The sequence below is a fragment of the Paramormyrops kingsleyae genome, chromosome 1 (assembly GCF_048594095.1).
Source record: "Paramormyrops kingsleyae isolate MSU_618 chromosome 1, PKINGS_0.4, whole genome shotgun sequence".
In the NCBI taxonomy this organism is placed as follows: domain Eukaryota; kingdom Metazoa; phylum Chordata; class Actinopteri; order Osteoglossiformes; family Mormyridae; genus Paramormyrops; species Paramormyrops kingsleyae.
This window is the reverse complement of record NC_132797.1, coordinates 3,416,591-3,429,391: the sequence shown is the minus strand read 5'-3', so window position 1 is coordinate 3,429,391 and position 12,801 is coordinate 3,416,591. Positions and strand designations below refer to the sequence as shown.

Here is a 12,801-nt window from a genome sequence, read left to right as displayed (position 1 = left end):
GGTAAGTTAACCAAGCTTTCTGGAATACCCCCCAGGTTAAACATTAGCAGAGATATCCAGGTCTTTCTATTAAAATAGAACAATGAAGGAATAACACAACCGTGACAGAGACCTGAGTCTGTCAACACAAGCAGAAGACATGAAAGAGCTTCTGAGGAACATTGTATACAATGTTAGAGTGACATTGGGCATTTGCGGGTAGATTCTTCCAGCAACAGGAACCCTGCAAGGGAAGGTTCTACTGCTATTTGCATTTAATAAAACATGGTACCCTGCATCTTCTCACTCAAGTAATCAGGGTGGAATGCAAGGGAAAAATACACACTGCACATTGCTACAAATCTATTTAGGGAAATTTACATCATGCAAATAATATCCCCAAGGCACAGCATATATACAGGAAGTAGTTTGCTGGATCCAAATCAGATCCCCGGGGAAGATACCAGCATATTTTTACAATTCATCATTTATTCTTAACAATCAGGGAGCCTTCTGACAGATATAAGCCCCCAACATTTAAAGCACCTGTCCACTGAGACTAACCAAAGATGATGGTGATGTGTGTGACTCCAGAACATATCCCACGAAAACTGTTGTTTTGTCCAACATGTTTCTTAGTGAAAAGGGGATGCTAATCCTTTGCCTAGGACCTAGTATATGTTTGCCAATGCCAGGTTAGAGCTAACATATTAGTTCTGTTAGATTACCTATTAACTCTCCTGTCTAAATGGTTATGAGCAGAAGTTTTGCCAACAAGCCTAGGCTGTCCAACACTGTTATTTATTAGCAGTTATTAATTCCTTTTGTCCACCACCTTCAAATTCAATTCAATTCAATTCAATTTTATTTATATAGCGCATTATCACAACATTACATTGTCTCAATGCGCTTTACATTTCTGCCTCGTAAGGACCCCCCAGTGAGTAAGCCAAAGGCAACGGTGGCAAGGAAAAACTCCCTAAGAGGAAGAAACCTTGGGAGGAACCAGACCCAAAGGGGGAGCCCATCCTCCAGGGGCCGGCAGATGAGTCAAACAAACAAGATGATATGACTAAGCTAATACAGACAAGATGAAATGACTAAGCTAATACAGGGGTTGAAATATATGTCTCAATGCAGCGGCCGACCGGTGCAGGCACGTGGTGCTTGATGCACGATGGCAGGATTAATAGACACACAGCCGCAGGATGGATGGCGAGGCATCGTGTTGAGCCAAGGGCAGGCAGGTTGGAGGGTAGTTGCCGGAGGTGGAGGTAGTTGTCTTGCAGGCCGCAGAGGCATAAACTCTTCAACGACATTGTGCTCCAGGGAGCACACCCCAGAAGGGGTGAGGGAGGAAGTAAGAATAATTGTGTATTAGCCAGAGTTGAGGAAATCAGAGGCAGTGCAAGCAAAATGATCGAGTGCAATATTCGTCTAGGCTCCGGCAGATCTGAGTATAGCAGCATGAGAAAGAGGGAGAGACAGGCGGGAACACAGGCATGGGGACTCCCTGAACATCAGCACTCTAGTGTAGAGCTAGAGTGACAGCACTGACGCCTCAGTTTATCCAAAGCCAATGACACCGATCCCCACCCAGCTCATCACCTCATACTGTTAGTCTGACTGGGAGTGAGCGACTAGCTGGAACCAGAACTAGGTTTCCTATACGCTAAGCTATACAAGTGCGTTTTTAATCTAGACTTGAAAAGCGAGAGTGTGCCTGAATCCCGCACATCCGCCGGGAGACCATTCCACAGCTGCGGAGCTCTGTAAGAGAATGCTCTGCAGCCTGCCATAGCCCTGTCTACTTTAGGAACTAATAGATATCCTGCTCCTTGTGAACGAAGCAGGCGAGAAGGGTTGTAAGGGACCAGAAGATCATTGAGATATTGTGGTGCAAGGCCATTCAGAGTTTTGTAAGTCAATAGTAATAATTTGTAGTCAATCCTAAACTTGACTGGTAGCCAGTGCAGGGAAGACAGGATAGGGCTAATGTGATCAAATTTTTTAGTTTTTGTTAGAACTCTGGCAGCTGCATTTTGTACTAACTGAAGTTTATGAACCTGTCTTCAAGCCCTGGGGCCCCAGTTGATCGACCTTAATCAGAGACAGTAGGTAAGATACTGAGTGAGGAAATCAGATCTTTAACCACCTTGGGTTTGTTGGATCAATGTTTTCCATGTGTGTTTCTCAACACTATAACAATAGTTGTGATCTTGGCAAGACCGATCTTGCTAACTTGCCTCTCTTCAACAAACTTGGGCTGCAACGAATCATGGGATTGGTCTTGTTTGGCATGGACACAACAGATGTGTCCTTGCTATTTGGAGTGAGGCAAGAACTATATCCAGGGATTTTTACCATCCTCTGTGCTCCTGTTCTTGAGTATTGGTTCTCATCTTCAGCATTGGAAGATGATGTAAAACGGGCACAAAAGAACACAAGTACGGTCAGGTACGTGTATTGAATTATCCGGACCGGAAATGCTGTAAGTGACGTCAGACGCCGGAGACTTGGCGGAAAATCTGAATGAACAGCGAGCTGAGCGAGGACAGCGAGGGGAAGTTGGAATCACTCGAAGAATACATTGACTGGTACTTCGACACTACAGTCATGAAGAAGAACATCAATACATCTTCCCCGGGAAAAAGCGAGACGCCGTCATCCAAAAGAAGTCGCCCGGCAGACTCCCCCGGAGCAACTTCGCCGACTAGTAAAGACTTCGCCGACATATTGGAGTCAATCGACAAGCGATTGTCCAGCTTCGACGCGAGGTTGTCTCTGGTCGAGATTTTGCATCAGGAGTTCACATCCCTGAGGGAGTCTTTGGAATTCAGCCAGCAACAGGTGGAAACACTCGCTGCTGAAAACGCCTCACTACGGGGCTCGGTCAAGTCTCTAACTGAGAATGTGACCAATCTAAAAGAAGAAAATAAAAAAATAAAAGAGACTGTCATCGATCTCCAAGCCCGTAGTATGAGAGATAACCTGGTGTTTTCAGGCATCCCGGAATCTGCTGAAGAGGACGCAGAAATTACGGTTAAAACATTTATCAAGACCCACCTGAAGCTTCCAGAGGACACTGTGGAAAGCATCTGCTTTGACAGAGTCCATCGGCTGGGAGCTAAGAGGCCTGGTGCCCTGAGACCGCGTCCTATTGTGGCCAAATTCGGGAATTTCAAACAGAAGCAGCAGGTGAAGAGCCGCGGCAGGGAGCTGAAAGGAACGGACTTTGGCGTAAACGACCAGTTCCCCAAAGAGATTCTGGAGCGACGCAAAGTTCTGTTCCCAATCCGACGCAGCTCCATCCAGAAGGGCTCCCGAGCTGTCATCGCCGTGGATCGGCTCTACGTGGATGGACAGCTCTACCGCGACCCTAACATCACTCCCTGGTTATATTAACGCCACCCCAGATAAGAACCTGTTATATTTTTCTTCTTTTCCCAAATCCTCTTCTGTTTAATCTAGCTTATACATGTTAATTCCCTAATTTAATGTTATGTCATAACAAATACACTGCCGTCAGTCTCCGCAGCGCTTCAGTCCTAACAATGTTTCCGTTTCTATGTTTCTTACTTACACCCTTACTCGCGTGCCCCTTTGTATGTCTTTTTCACTTCTCCCTGCTTTCCCTGCACCGATCACCTGCTTTAAATTTCTACTCAATCACACACAACACCCTCGATTTTTACACATCTGCACGACATGATAATGTACATATGTACTTAGCTTCACCACAACCACTCCGACCTTATAGTGCACACAGACATATAGGATACACACGCACACAAGCGCTCACACGCTCGTTCGTATCTGACTCATTTGCTCGTGCAATATTAGCTACACACACATGTCTATGGGCACACTAAGGTTTGTCTCATGGAATGTGCATGGAGCTGGCTCCAGAGAGAAGAGGTTAAAAATATTTAGCCAGCTTAAAAAACTACAGGCAGACGTTGTTTTATTACAAGAGACTCATAGACCTGCCACAGCTACAGATGAACTTAAAACACCTGAGTTTCCTAATGTGTTCTCAGCCTGTTATAACTCTAGGCAAAGGGGAGTAGCAATTTTAATACATAAAAATGTTAATTTCACATTACTCAACACAATTATAGATCCAGAAGGTAGATTTATAATCATTAAATTGTCTATACTTAACAAGAAGTTATGTATTGTTAGTATATATGGTCCAAATGTTGATAACCCTTCATTCTTCCACGTTTTCTTTACCGCACTCTCTGAACACCTAGATAGCGCACTCGTTCTTGGGGGCGATCTCAATTTCGCACTAAATAAAGAAATGGACAGGCTCAGTGCAGCTGCTCAGCGCAATTGGGAATCCATAAATATAGTTAAGCAGTACATGAGTGACTATGGTCTTCGTGATGCATGGCGTTCTCTTCACCCCAACCGTAGGGAATATACTTTCTTCTCACACGTCCATCACTCTTACTCTCGTCTGGATTATTTCCTAATCAGTAGCTCACTGCTGAGTGACATTTCAGACACTGAGATACACCCTATAGCTGTCAGCGATCATGCTCCTGTATCGTTAACCCTAATAAATAAGAAAGCCATTCCACCAATTAGAAACTGGAGATTTAATACATCATTGCTTAAAGATGGAGATTTTATTAACTATTTCAAAAAAGAGTGGGCTTTATATTTAGACTATAATGACCTGCCTGGAACATCAGCATCTGTTCTCTGGGAAGCAGGCAAAGCTGTGATGAGAGGTAAAATAATCTCATTCTCATCACATAAAAAGAAAAGAGAAAACAAGTATATTCAGGAATTAGAAGAAAACATCAAATCCTTAGAAGAAGCTTATGTATCATCCCAGGAACAGGAAATGCTGAATAAAATATGTAAAGCAAAATTAGAATTAAATGAAATTATTCATAAAAAAACACAATTCTTAGCACAAAGACTTCGCTGGCAAAATTATGAATATGGTAATAAATCAGGTAGATTTTTAGCTAACCAGTTAAAAATAAATAAAGAAAAAACAACTATATGTGCTGTTAAAGACTCAACTGGGGATACAGTATATGACCCTGAAAGAATAAACAACACTTTCAGGGACTTTTACAAATCTTTATACTTACCACAGATAAACCCATCTAAAGACGAAATTGATCAGTTTCTTGATAGTATAACCCTTCCGAAATTATCAGATAATCAAACGATAGAACTGGATTCTCTGCTGACACCAGGTGAACTCCAGGAAGCTTTGAACAGTATGCCCAATAATAAGGCTCCAGGCCCAGATGGATTTCCAGTAGAATTCTATAAAGAATTCTGGACAATTCTGTCACCAACATTCTACAGAATGTTGCAGGAAACCAAGGAAAATGGTAGACTACCACCAAATATGAATTCTGCCAACATTAGTCTCTTGCTAAAACCAGGCAAAGACCCTATATTGCCTACCAGCTATCGTCCAATATCACTTATTAATGTTGACCTTAAAATAATCTGCAAAGCTCTCTCAAAAAGAATAGAGAAGATAACCCCTCACATAATTCATCCTGACCAAACTGGTTTCATAAAAGGGAGGCACTCATCAACAAACACACGTAGATTACTCAATCTGATAGACTATTCGTGCAATAAAAACCTTCAAATCATAATATTGTCTCTAGATGCAGAAAAAGCATTCGATAGAGTTAGTTGGAGTTTTTTATTTGCAACATTACACAAATTTGGTTTTGGAACCTCTTTCATAAACTGGTTAAAAATATTATATAGTTCCCCAACAGCATGTGTTAGGACGAATGACCAAACATCCTCTAGCTTCTGTCTCAAGAGGGGCACCAGGCAGGGATGCCCTCTCTCCCCCTCACTGTTTGCAATTTTTATTGAACCACTAGCAGCAGCAATTAGACAGGCTATAGTGATTAAAGGCATCAAATGCAAGAATGTGGAACATAAGGTCAGTCTTTATGCGGATGATGTGTTACTTTTTCTCCAGCATTCACAAACCACTCTCTCTGAGGTAATTACATTAATAAACTCTTTCTCAAGAGTCTCAGATTATTCAATAAACTGGTTAAAATCTACAGTTCTTCCAATTAACTGCTCCTTTCAGAACTCTTCCTCCACTCCACTGCAATCTGGGGATATTAAATATTTAGGTATTAATGTTTCACCTAGGCTGGCAGACTTAACTAAATTAAACCACATCCCACTTTTAAAGAAGGTAGAGGATGAGCTGGTTAGATGGAAGTCCCTGCCCATATCACTCATGGGACGGGTTGCATCAATAAAAATGATGGTGTTACCAAGAATTAATTATTTATTTGCAATGATTCCAAGTAAACCATCACCTGACTGGTTTAGATCTCTGGACTCCGCCATCTCTAAATTCCTTTGGAAAGATAAACCACCGCGTATTAGCCTAAAAACGCTGCAAAGGACCAAGGACAAAGGAGGACTAGATCTGCCTAACTTTCACCACTACTTCTTAGCCAACAGGCTTCAAAACATCTCAGGATGGCTAAAACATACCTTCTTAGATGAACCTTGGCTAGACGTAGAACAGGCTCTATGCAATAACATAGACATTTCGGATCTACCATTCATTAGCTCAAACATTAAACGACATGAATGCTTCAAAAGCATCAGTATCAGCTCTTCTCTGACAGCATGGTGGGAGTTTCTTAAAATGACTGAGTCTTCATTAATCCCATGCAAACGTACTCCCATCTGGAACAACCCTGACATACTACTAAACAATAATATCATAAATTTCCCGGATTGGAGTTGTAAAGGTATTAAATACTTGGAACATATATTTGAAGAAATAGACTTTATCCCCTTTGACTTATTAGTTAAAAGACATGGGATTAACAAGAATAGATTTTTAGAATATCAACAAGTTAAATCTATAGTAAAAAGGAAATTCAAGTCTACTCAAATCAAATTACAAATACCACCAAGGGTGGCAGAATTCCTTAATCTCAAAACCCCCAAATTACTGTCTAAAATATACAGGACACTTTCTAAAATGGATGATTCAATATCCCTTCCTATTGCAAAATGGGAGGCAGATTTATCAATCAGCTGGAACCACAATTTCTGGTCTAAGACATGCTTAAAAACTTTTGAACTGATTAGAAGTCCCAATTTACAATTAATACAATACAAAATCCTGCATAGAGTGCACTATACAGGGCATCGGATGTTCAGGATGGGTTTTACATCTTCTAACAACTGCTCACACTGTCAAGGGGATACACCTGACAATTACATCCATGCTCTTTGGTTCTGTCCACCTGTTCAGATGTTTTGGCGCAGGATTTGTGAGGACTTATCAAAGTGTCTGAAATGTATCATTCCAGCCTCTCCTTCAGTCTGCTTGTTGGGTGACTTAGATGGTGTCACTACCGAGATTAACACAACCCACATGGCTTTCACTGCTTTATGCATTGCTAAGAAGACTGTCCTCATGAACTGGAAAAATAAAAATAACCTTAATATCAACCAATATAGAGAGAGTTTGCTGGACCATATTAGTCTTGATACAGCTTCTGCCGCCACATTAGACCAATCTCTCTGGGCTCCTTTGATCAGCTCCATCACCTAGTGGCGGTGGGGGGTCGCAGGTTTGTCCCGCTTCGGTCTTTGTTGTTGGTGTGGGGGGGGGCCTATGGGCTTGGGGTGTCTGGGGGTTCCCTGGGGGGGGGGGGGGGGGTTTCTGGGGGGGTTCGGCGCTGGGACTGCGGTCCTGGCCTGGATGGGGCTTTGGTGGCTCTTGGGTGGCGTCTTTCTGGTGGCTGCATGCAGCGCTGCTGGGGTAGCCTGTGCCGGCGGACGTAGGGTACCAGCCTGGCGGCCGTGCTGCTCCTGGGTGGGTCCGGGGCGGGCTTGGGGTTCTGGGGGCGCTCTGCCTTCGGGCTGGGGTTCCGGCTGGGCTGGGGGGGCTTGGGTCCTGGTGGGTGGGTCGCCGGGGTGTGGGCTGGCGCGTGCACTGGGGCCCGGCCCCGGCGCGGGGACCTTCGGCGCATTGGAGGGGCTGGGGGCCTCTTTAGCTGGTGGGGAGGTTGTTACCATCTGCCCGCAGGTGGTCCCTGCCTTAGGGGTATCCACTCTGCGGGGGTGGGGGGGAATCCAATAGAGTAGGAGAATGGACCAAACCTGGGTGTCTGTTGTCTTATGTAGTCTGGGAGTTGACTGAATGGTGGGGTGGGTGTAGTTTTTCCCTCTGTGGTGGGGTCTGGTTGGCTGCCCCGGGCTCTGTGGTGCCCGGTGGTGCCGCTGCTCTGGGCCCCCGGACTGGATGGGCCTCGGCTCTCCCGCCCTGGGTGGATTTCGGGGAACGGGGGTGCTTATGGGGGTCAGCGGGGGGGCTGGCTCCAGAGGGGGGGTACTTTGCCCCCCCCGATCCTTTCCTCCCCATCCCTAAATGCTTCCCTCCTCCCGCTCCGTCACCCCAACACACATATAGGGCTTTGAGGTGCAGGTGCGTCGCTGGGATGCAGGGGATTCCTCCTCTGTCCCCCCGTGGCCACCTGTGTCTCAATCACACATCACAACTTAGACACTCTCATTACTTACTCTCTCATGACACATACATTTAGGGCCTTGGGGGTGGGCACAAGGAATGGCGTCCAGAGGTCGGTCTGTTCATTCAGCCTTACCTCTGGTGCCAGTGCCCACTTCTCAATTTTAAGTTGCATATAGACATTGAGGGTTCTGGGGAGGGGCCGAGCTGACACCAGCTGCTGATTGGCAGAGGGTGGTTAGCACCATGCCCTTCCCCTGTTTTAAAGCACTTTAGAACAACACGCACCAACACCACATATGAGCGGGCGGAGGGAAGCATGGGGTCTTTTCACACCCCCGTTCTCTGTTCACCATCTGGGGCCGGGGGCTGGGAGGAGCTGGCCGTCCGGTCGGGGTCTGGGCTGGTGGGCTTCTCGGCTGCTGTGGGGTCCGGGGTGGTCTTCTTGTCCCCATGCCAGAGGAAAAAAGGGATCCATCTCCGAGGTCTGGTGGCGGATTGCCCCTCTGGGGGCGGTGGTGCCTAGATCTCGGAGTATAGAGTATATATGGGGAGTGTGAGTGTGTGTACGGCGTTCATTTCTGTGTCTTCATGTTGGGCGAATGGGTGAATATTTGTTTATGTGTGCATGAGGGTGGGAACGTATGCTTGTGTATGTGTGTGCCTGTCTGTCTATACGTATGTGTCAGGTTGGGTCTTAGACTCCACCTGAAATAACATCTCAGGCTCTATTACCCCCCGCCACACTCCCTGCTGGTGGATGAGGCCCCCGGCCGCCGATGCGTTGGTGGCTCTCGATGTCTGGGGCTGGATGCTCTGGTGTGTGCTGGCTCACTCTCGGCGGTTGCCTGCCGGGGCCTGGCCCTTCCGGCTCTGTCGGGGCCCTGGCTGGGGGGTGGGGGGTCCCTTGGATCTCTGGGCCCGGGGTCCGGTCTGCCCTGGTGTGGCCGGCCGCCGGCGGGGCCTGCGTGCTCGTCGCCACGGCCCCCTGGGGCTCCTGTGATGTGGCTGCCGGATGGCCCCCCTCCGGAGCGCTCCTCTGCCCTTTTCTCGGTGGGGGCTGCAATTGTCCCTGCGTTGGTCCTCCTGGGGTTCCCGTGCCCTGGGGGGCCTCTGGATATCTGGGGCCCGGGTCTCCCCCGTGTCGACTTCATGTCCTGGGTGGGCGGGGCTGTGGCTCCCCACACACACTACTAGACAATTACTTGGAGAAACCTTAGGAACACCAGCGCGCTGACACACAGGTGTGCACACAGGTGCTCACGGACACGTGCTCACGGACACACACTGTCTTGATCGGCTGTTGTTTCTGGGCATGGGTTGTAAGGCTGGTTGTGTGTGCTGTTCAACAACATTTAACGTTTGATGGTCGTTGTGATTAGTACAGATGTTGTATGTTGTCTTTCTCTTTTCAACAGACATGGAAGCAGATTATCTGTTTTGTTTTTTTCTTGGTTTTTTTGTTTTTTTTTTGTTTTTCTTTTGTTTTTTTTTTTTTTTTTTCTGTTTTCTTTCCATTCCTCTCTCTCCCTCTCTCTCTCTTCCCTCCTTCTCCTTTGTCCCCCCCCCCCTCCCTCTCCTTCTTTTGAGGAAGTAAATAAAAATATAAAATAAAATAAAAAATAAATAAATAAATAATAATTTAAAAAAAAAAAAAAAAAAAAAATAGATACAGTCCCCTGCAGAGGGGGGGTGGAGGAGGGAATATAAAAAAAAAAAAAAAAAAAAAAAAAAAGGTACGTGTATTGAGAAACAGCCCATGAATGGTGTCATGGGTAAAGAGAAAGAAGTATTGTGTGCATAAGGAAGAGCTGAGAGAGGAAGTGAGGCTCTGGATCTGGGGTGAGGAATGAGGAAATGGCTGGAAGGCAACACATACAGCGATCCCAAGCAGCAGGACAAGGAGGAGACGGCAAGAGGGCCACACAAGCAGTGATCCCTAGCAGGACGAGGGACACAGGGACAGAAATCTGAGAAGAACCCCTTCCTCCTCTCTGAGCAGCTGAACTTCTGGTTTAGGTGTTTGCATTATCTCAGCCCTTTACTTTATGCAGGACACAGCACAAATTCCACTTTATGGTATCGTCTGACCAATTTTAGTAACCATTTTGTTCTAGAACAACATGCCGCTAATAATAATATTACACCAGTTCCGCAGTATTTGTGTAGGGACTGGCTATATGGGTAGACGAAGAGATTTACTCATTAACTGATTAGGCTGACACTTTTTAAACTGAACTTGCTGGACTGACGTTCTCCCTTCTGTACAAACATGTAGTTCTCAGTGAAAGCTATACGCTGTTATACCCTGTTGTGGGCAGTGGTGGCTTAATGGTTAGGGAAGCGTACTTGTAATTGGAAGATTGCAGGTTTGAATCACCGACCAACAAGTCACCACTGAGCAAGGTATCATCCCCAAGCACTGCTCCCCGGGCACTGACTTAGCTGCCCCCTGCTATGTCACATACAGTATGGGTTAAATGCAGAGGACACATATTGTTGTTGTGCACTGTGTGCTGTGGTGTGTCAACAATGACCATTGATCACTAAATTCAAAAGAAGCAATCTTTGGCCTTCTTAAGTGCAACCGAAAACATGTGCATTTTCCAACCTAAATTAATCAAATTAGCCTAACATGTATGGATACATAGACAAATAAACCCAGCTACAAGACCTCTAAAAACTTCTAACAGTTTCCAACTAGTAACACTATTGTTATTACTGATCAAAGTCACATTCATTAGCTTATAACCTCACGTCATACCTATCGATTTGCACTAGTGACAAAAGAAATCCAAACAGCAGTAGCAGTAGCTATCCCGGGAGGACAGGAAATCTCATACTCACAGCGAAGCCATAGTTGTCCTGGCCATTGGAGTCCTTCTTGAGAGGCATGGGAGAGTGTGGAGCATCAGGACGTCTCAGGTGTGCTCAGGCAGAATGGGAAGGCGGAGCTGGATTTGGGGAGAATGTGAGATCGAGAGAGAGAGAGGGAGAGAGAGAGAGGAAGAAAGTAGTGGGACAGCAAACGACAAAGGTACAGAGGAAGATGAATACAGTTGTGCAGCCAGGTCTTGTTGGAAATCAAGCCTCAGCGCTGTTTCCCTTAAAGCCGACAGGAAGGAGCCTGCGAGGTGGTGGCAAGGCAGGCAAAATCCACGTTATAACTGCTGCCACGGCGGCGTATGCAGTATGAGCGGAAATACTCGGCTGTTTCAGGAAGGACGGTGCTCTGGTGGTGCTTCTGTGTTCGGCGCCCTAATCCCACAGGATTTCAGGTCGTAATCCTGCCTGAGCCACATGGTCGTGGATCTGAACTCACATTCTTCATTCTCAAATGCACCGAGGTCACGGCGAATGTGTCACTGTTTGTGTGTTTGTGTGTCACAGTGAACGTGTCACTGTGCATGTGTATGTGTGTGTCAGGCCTCTCTATTCAGTCTCCCTGATGGTCCGTGTTGGATGCTTAACTTGATTAGGACCCAGCGTAGAGCCGGATTAAATGTGGACTGTGGTTATGACCTTGCTTTGGTATTCGGATCCGATTTCTGCTTTTCTATGAATCCTTCATTATTACACAAAAGGGCCTTTTGTTTCCTTTTCTCACTGACATTTCAGTAAAACGAAATACAGTTCTGATGGAGATTTATATGTGTAGTAGTTTTTTCCTTCAAAAATGTGAACTGCAGCATAAAGATAAATAAATACCAGCTGAAGGCTGAAATCAACAGAAGCAAAGGTTTTTCAGGCATGTCTGTTTTGGAAGAGAAAGTCACCTAGATCATTTTAAAAGCTAACAGGTCTGAGTTCAGCTCTCTGGAAAATGTTTAACTTATTGTTCCTCAAGTTAGGGTTTTATAGCATAAAGTTCAGCTTATTTATTGTTTATGTGAATGCCATACATAAGCTATCCATCAAACTTCTACCTGCTTATCCAGTACAGCTTTGTAGAGAGCCTAGGATTGTGCCCTTGGCTTTATAAACAAACTTTAAAGATGTAAAGAAGTCTGGCTGACTTCAATGTGTAATGTCTATTTATGTCCTCTAGGTGGTAATATACTCCGTTTAAAAACCCACTTAATCACTGTATCAAAGCAACTGATTAACCCATCACAACAGCCAGCAGCATGCCAGACCTGAGCAAAGGTGAAGCAAGTCTGTAAGAGGCAGAGTTTCATACATATAATTCCAGTAATTAGAGATGAACACTCTCTATTGTATTATTATCAAGTAAGACATCTCTGAAGTCCATCAACTGCAGGAAAAGGTAGCCTTCCCTGTTAACCAGCAGGGATACACAGGCCAGAATC

The 12,801-nt window shown here is 45.5% G+C and overlaps 1 protein-coding gene across 2 annotated transcripts in view; it reads right to left on the bottom strand.

Moving 5' to 3' along the window:
- LOC111833311 (solute carrier family 23 member 1-like) overlaps window positions 1-12,801 on the bottom strand; it is a 32,802-nt gene that overhangs the window by 15,445 nt on the left and 4,556 nt on the right. Inside the window, exon 2 of one of the 2 annotated variants that reach the window (XM_072716784.1) lies at window positions 11,339-11,445. In XM_072716784.1, coding sequence (XP_072572885.1) covers window positions 11,339-11,386 — 48 coding nt within the window. In that variant the 5' untranslated portion in view covers window positions 11,387-11,445. Of the gene's footprint in view, window positions 1-11,338; window positions 11,638-12,801 lie in introns of those variants that run through there. The other variant, XM_072716811.1, reaches the window with a different exon arrangement.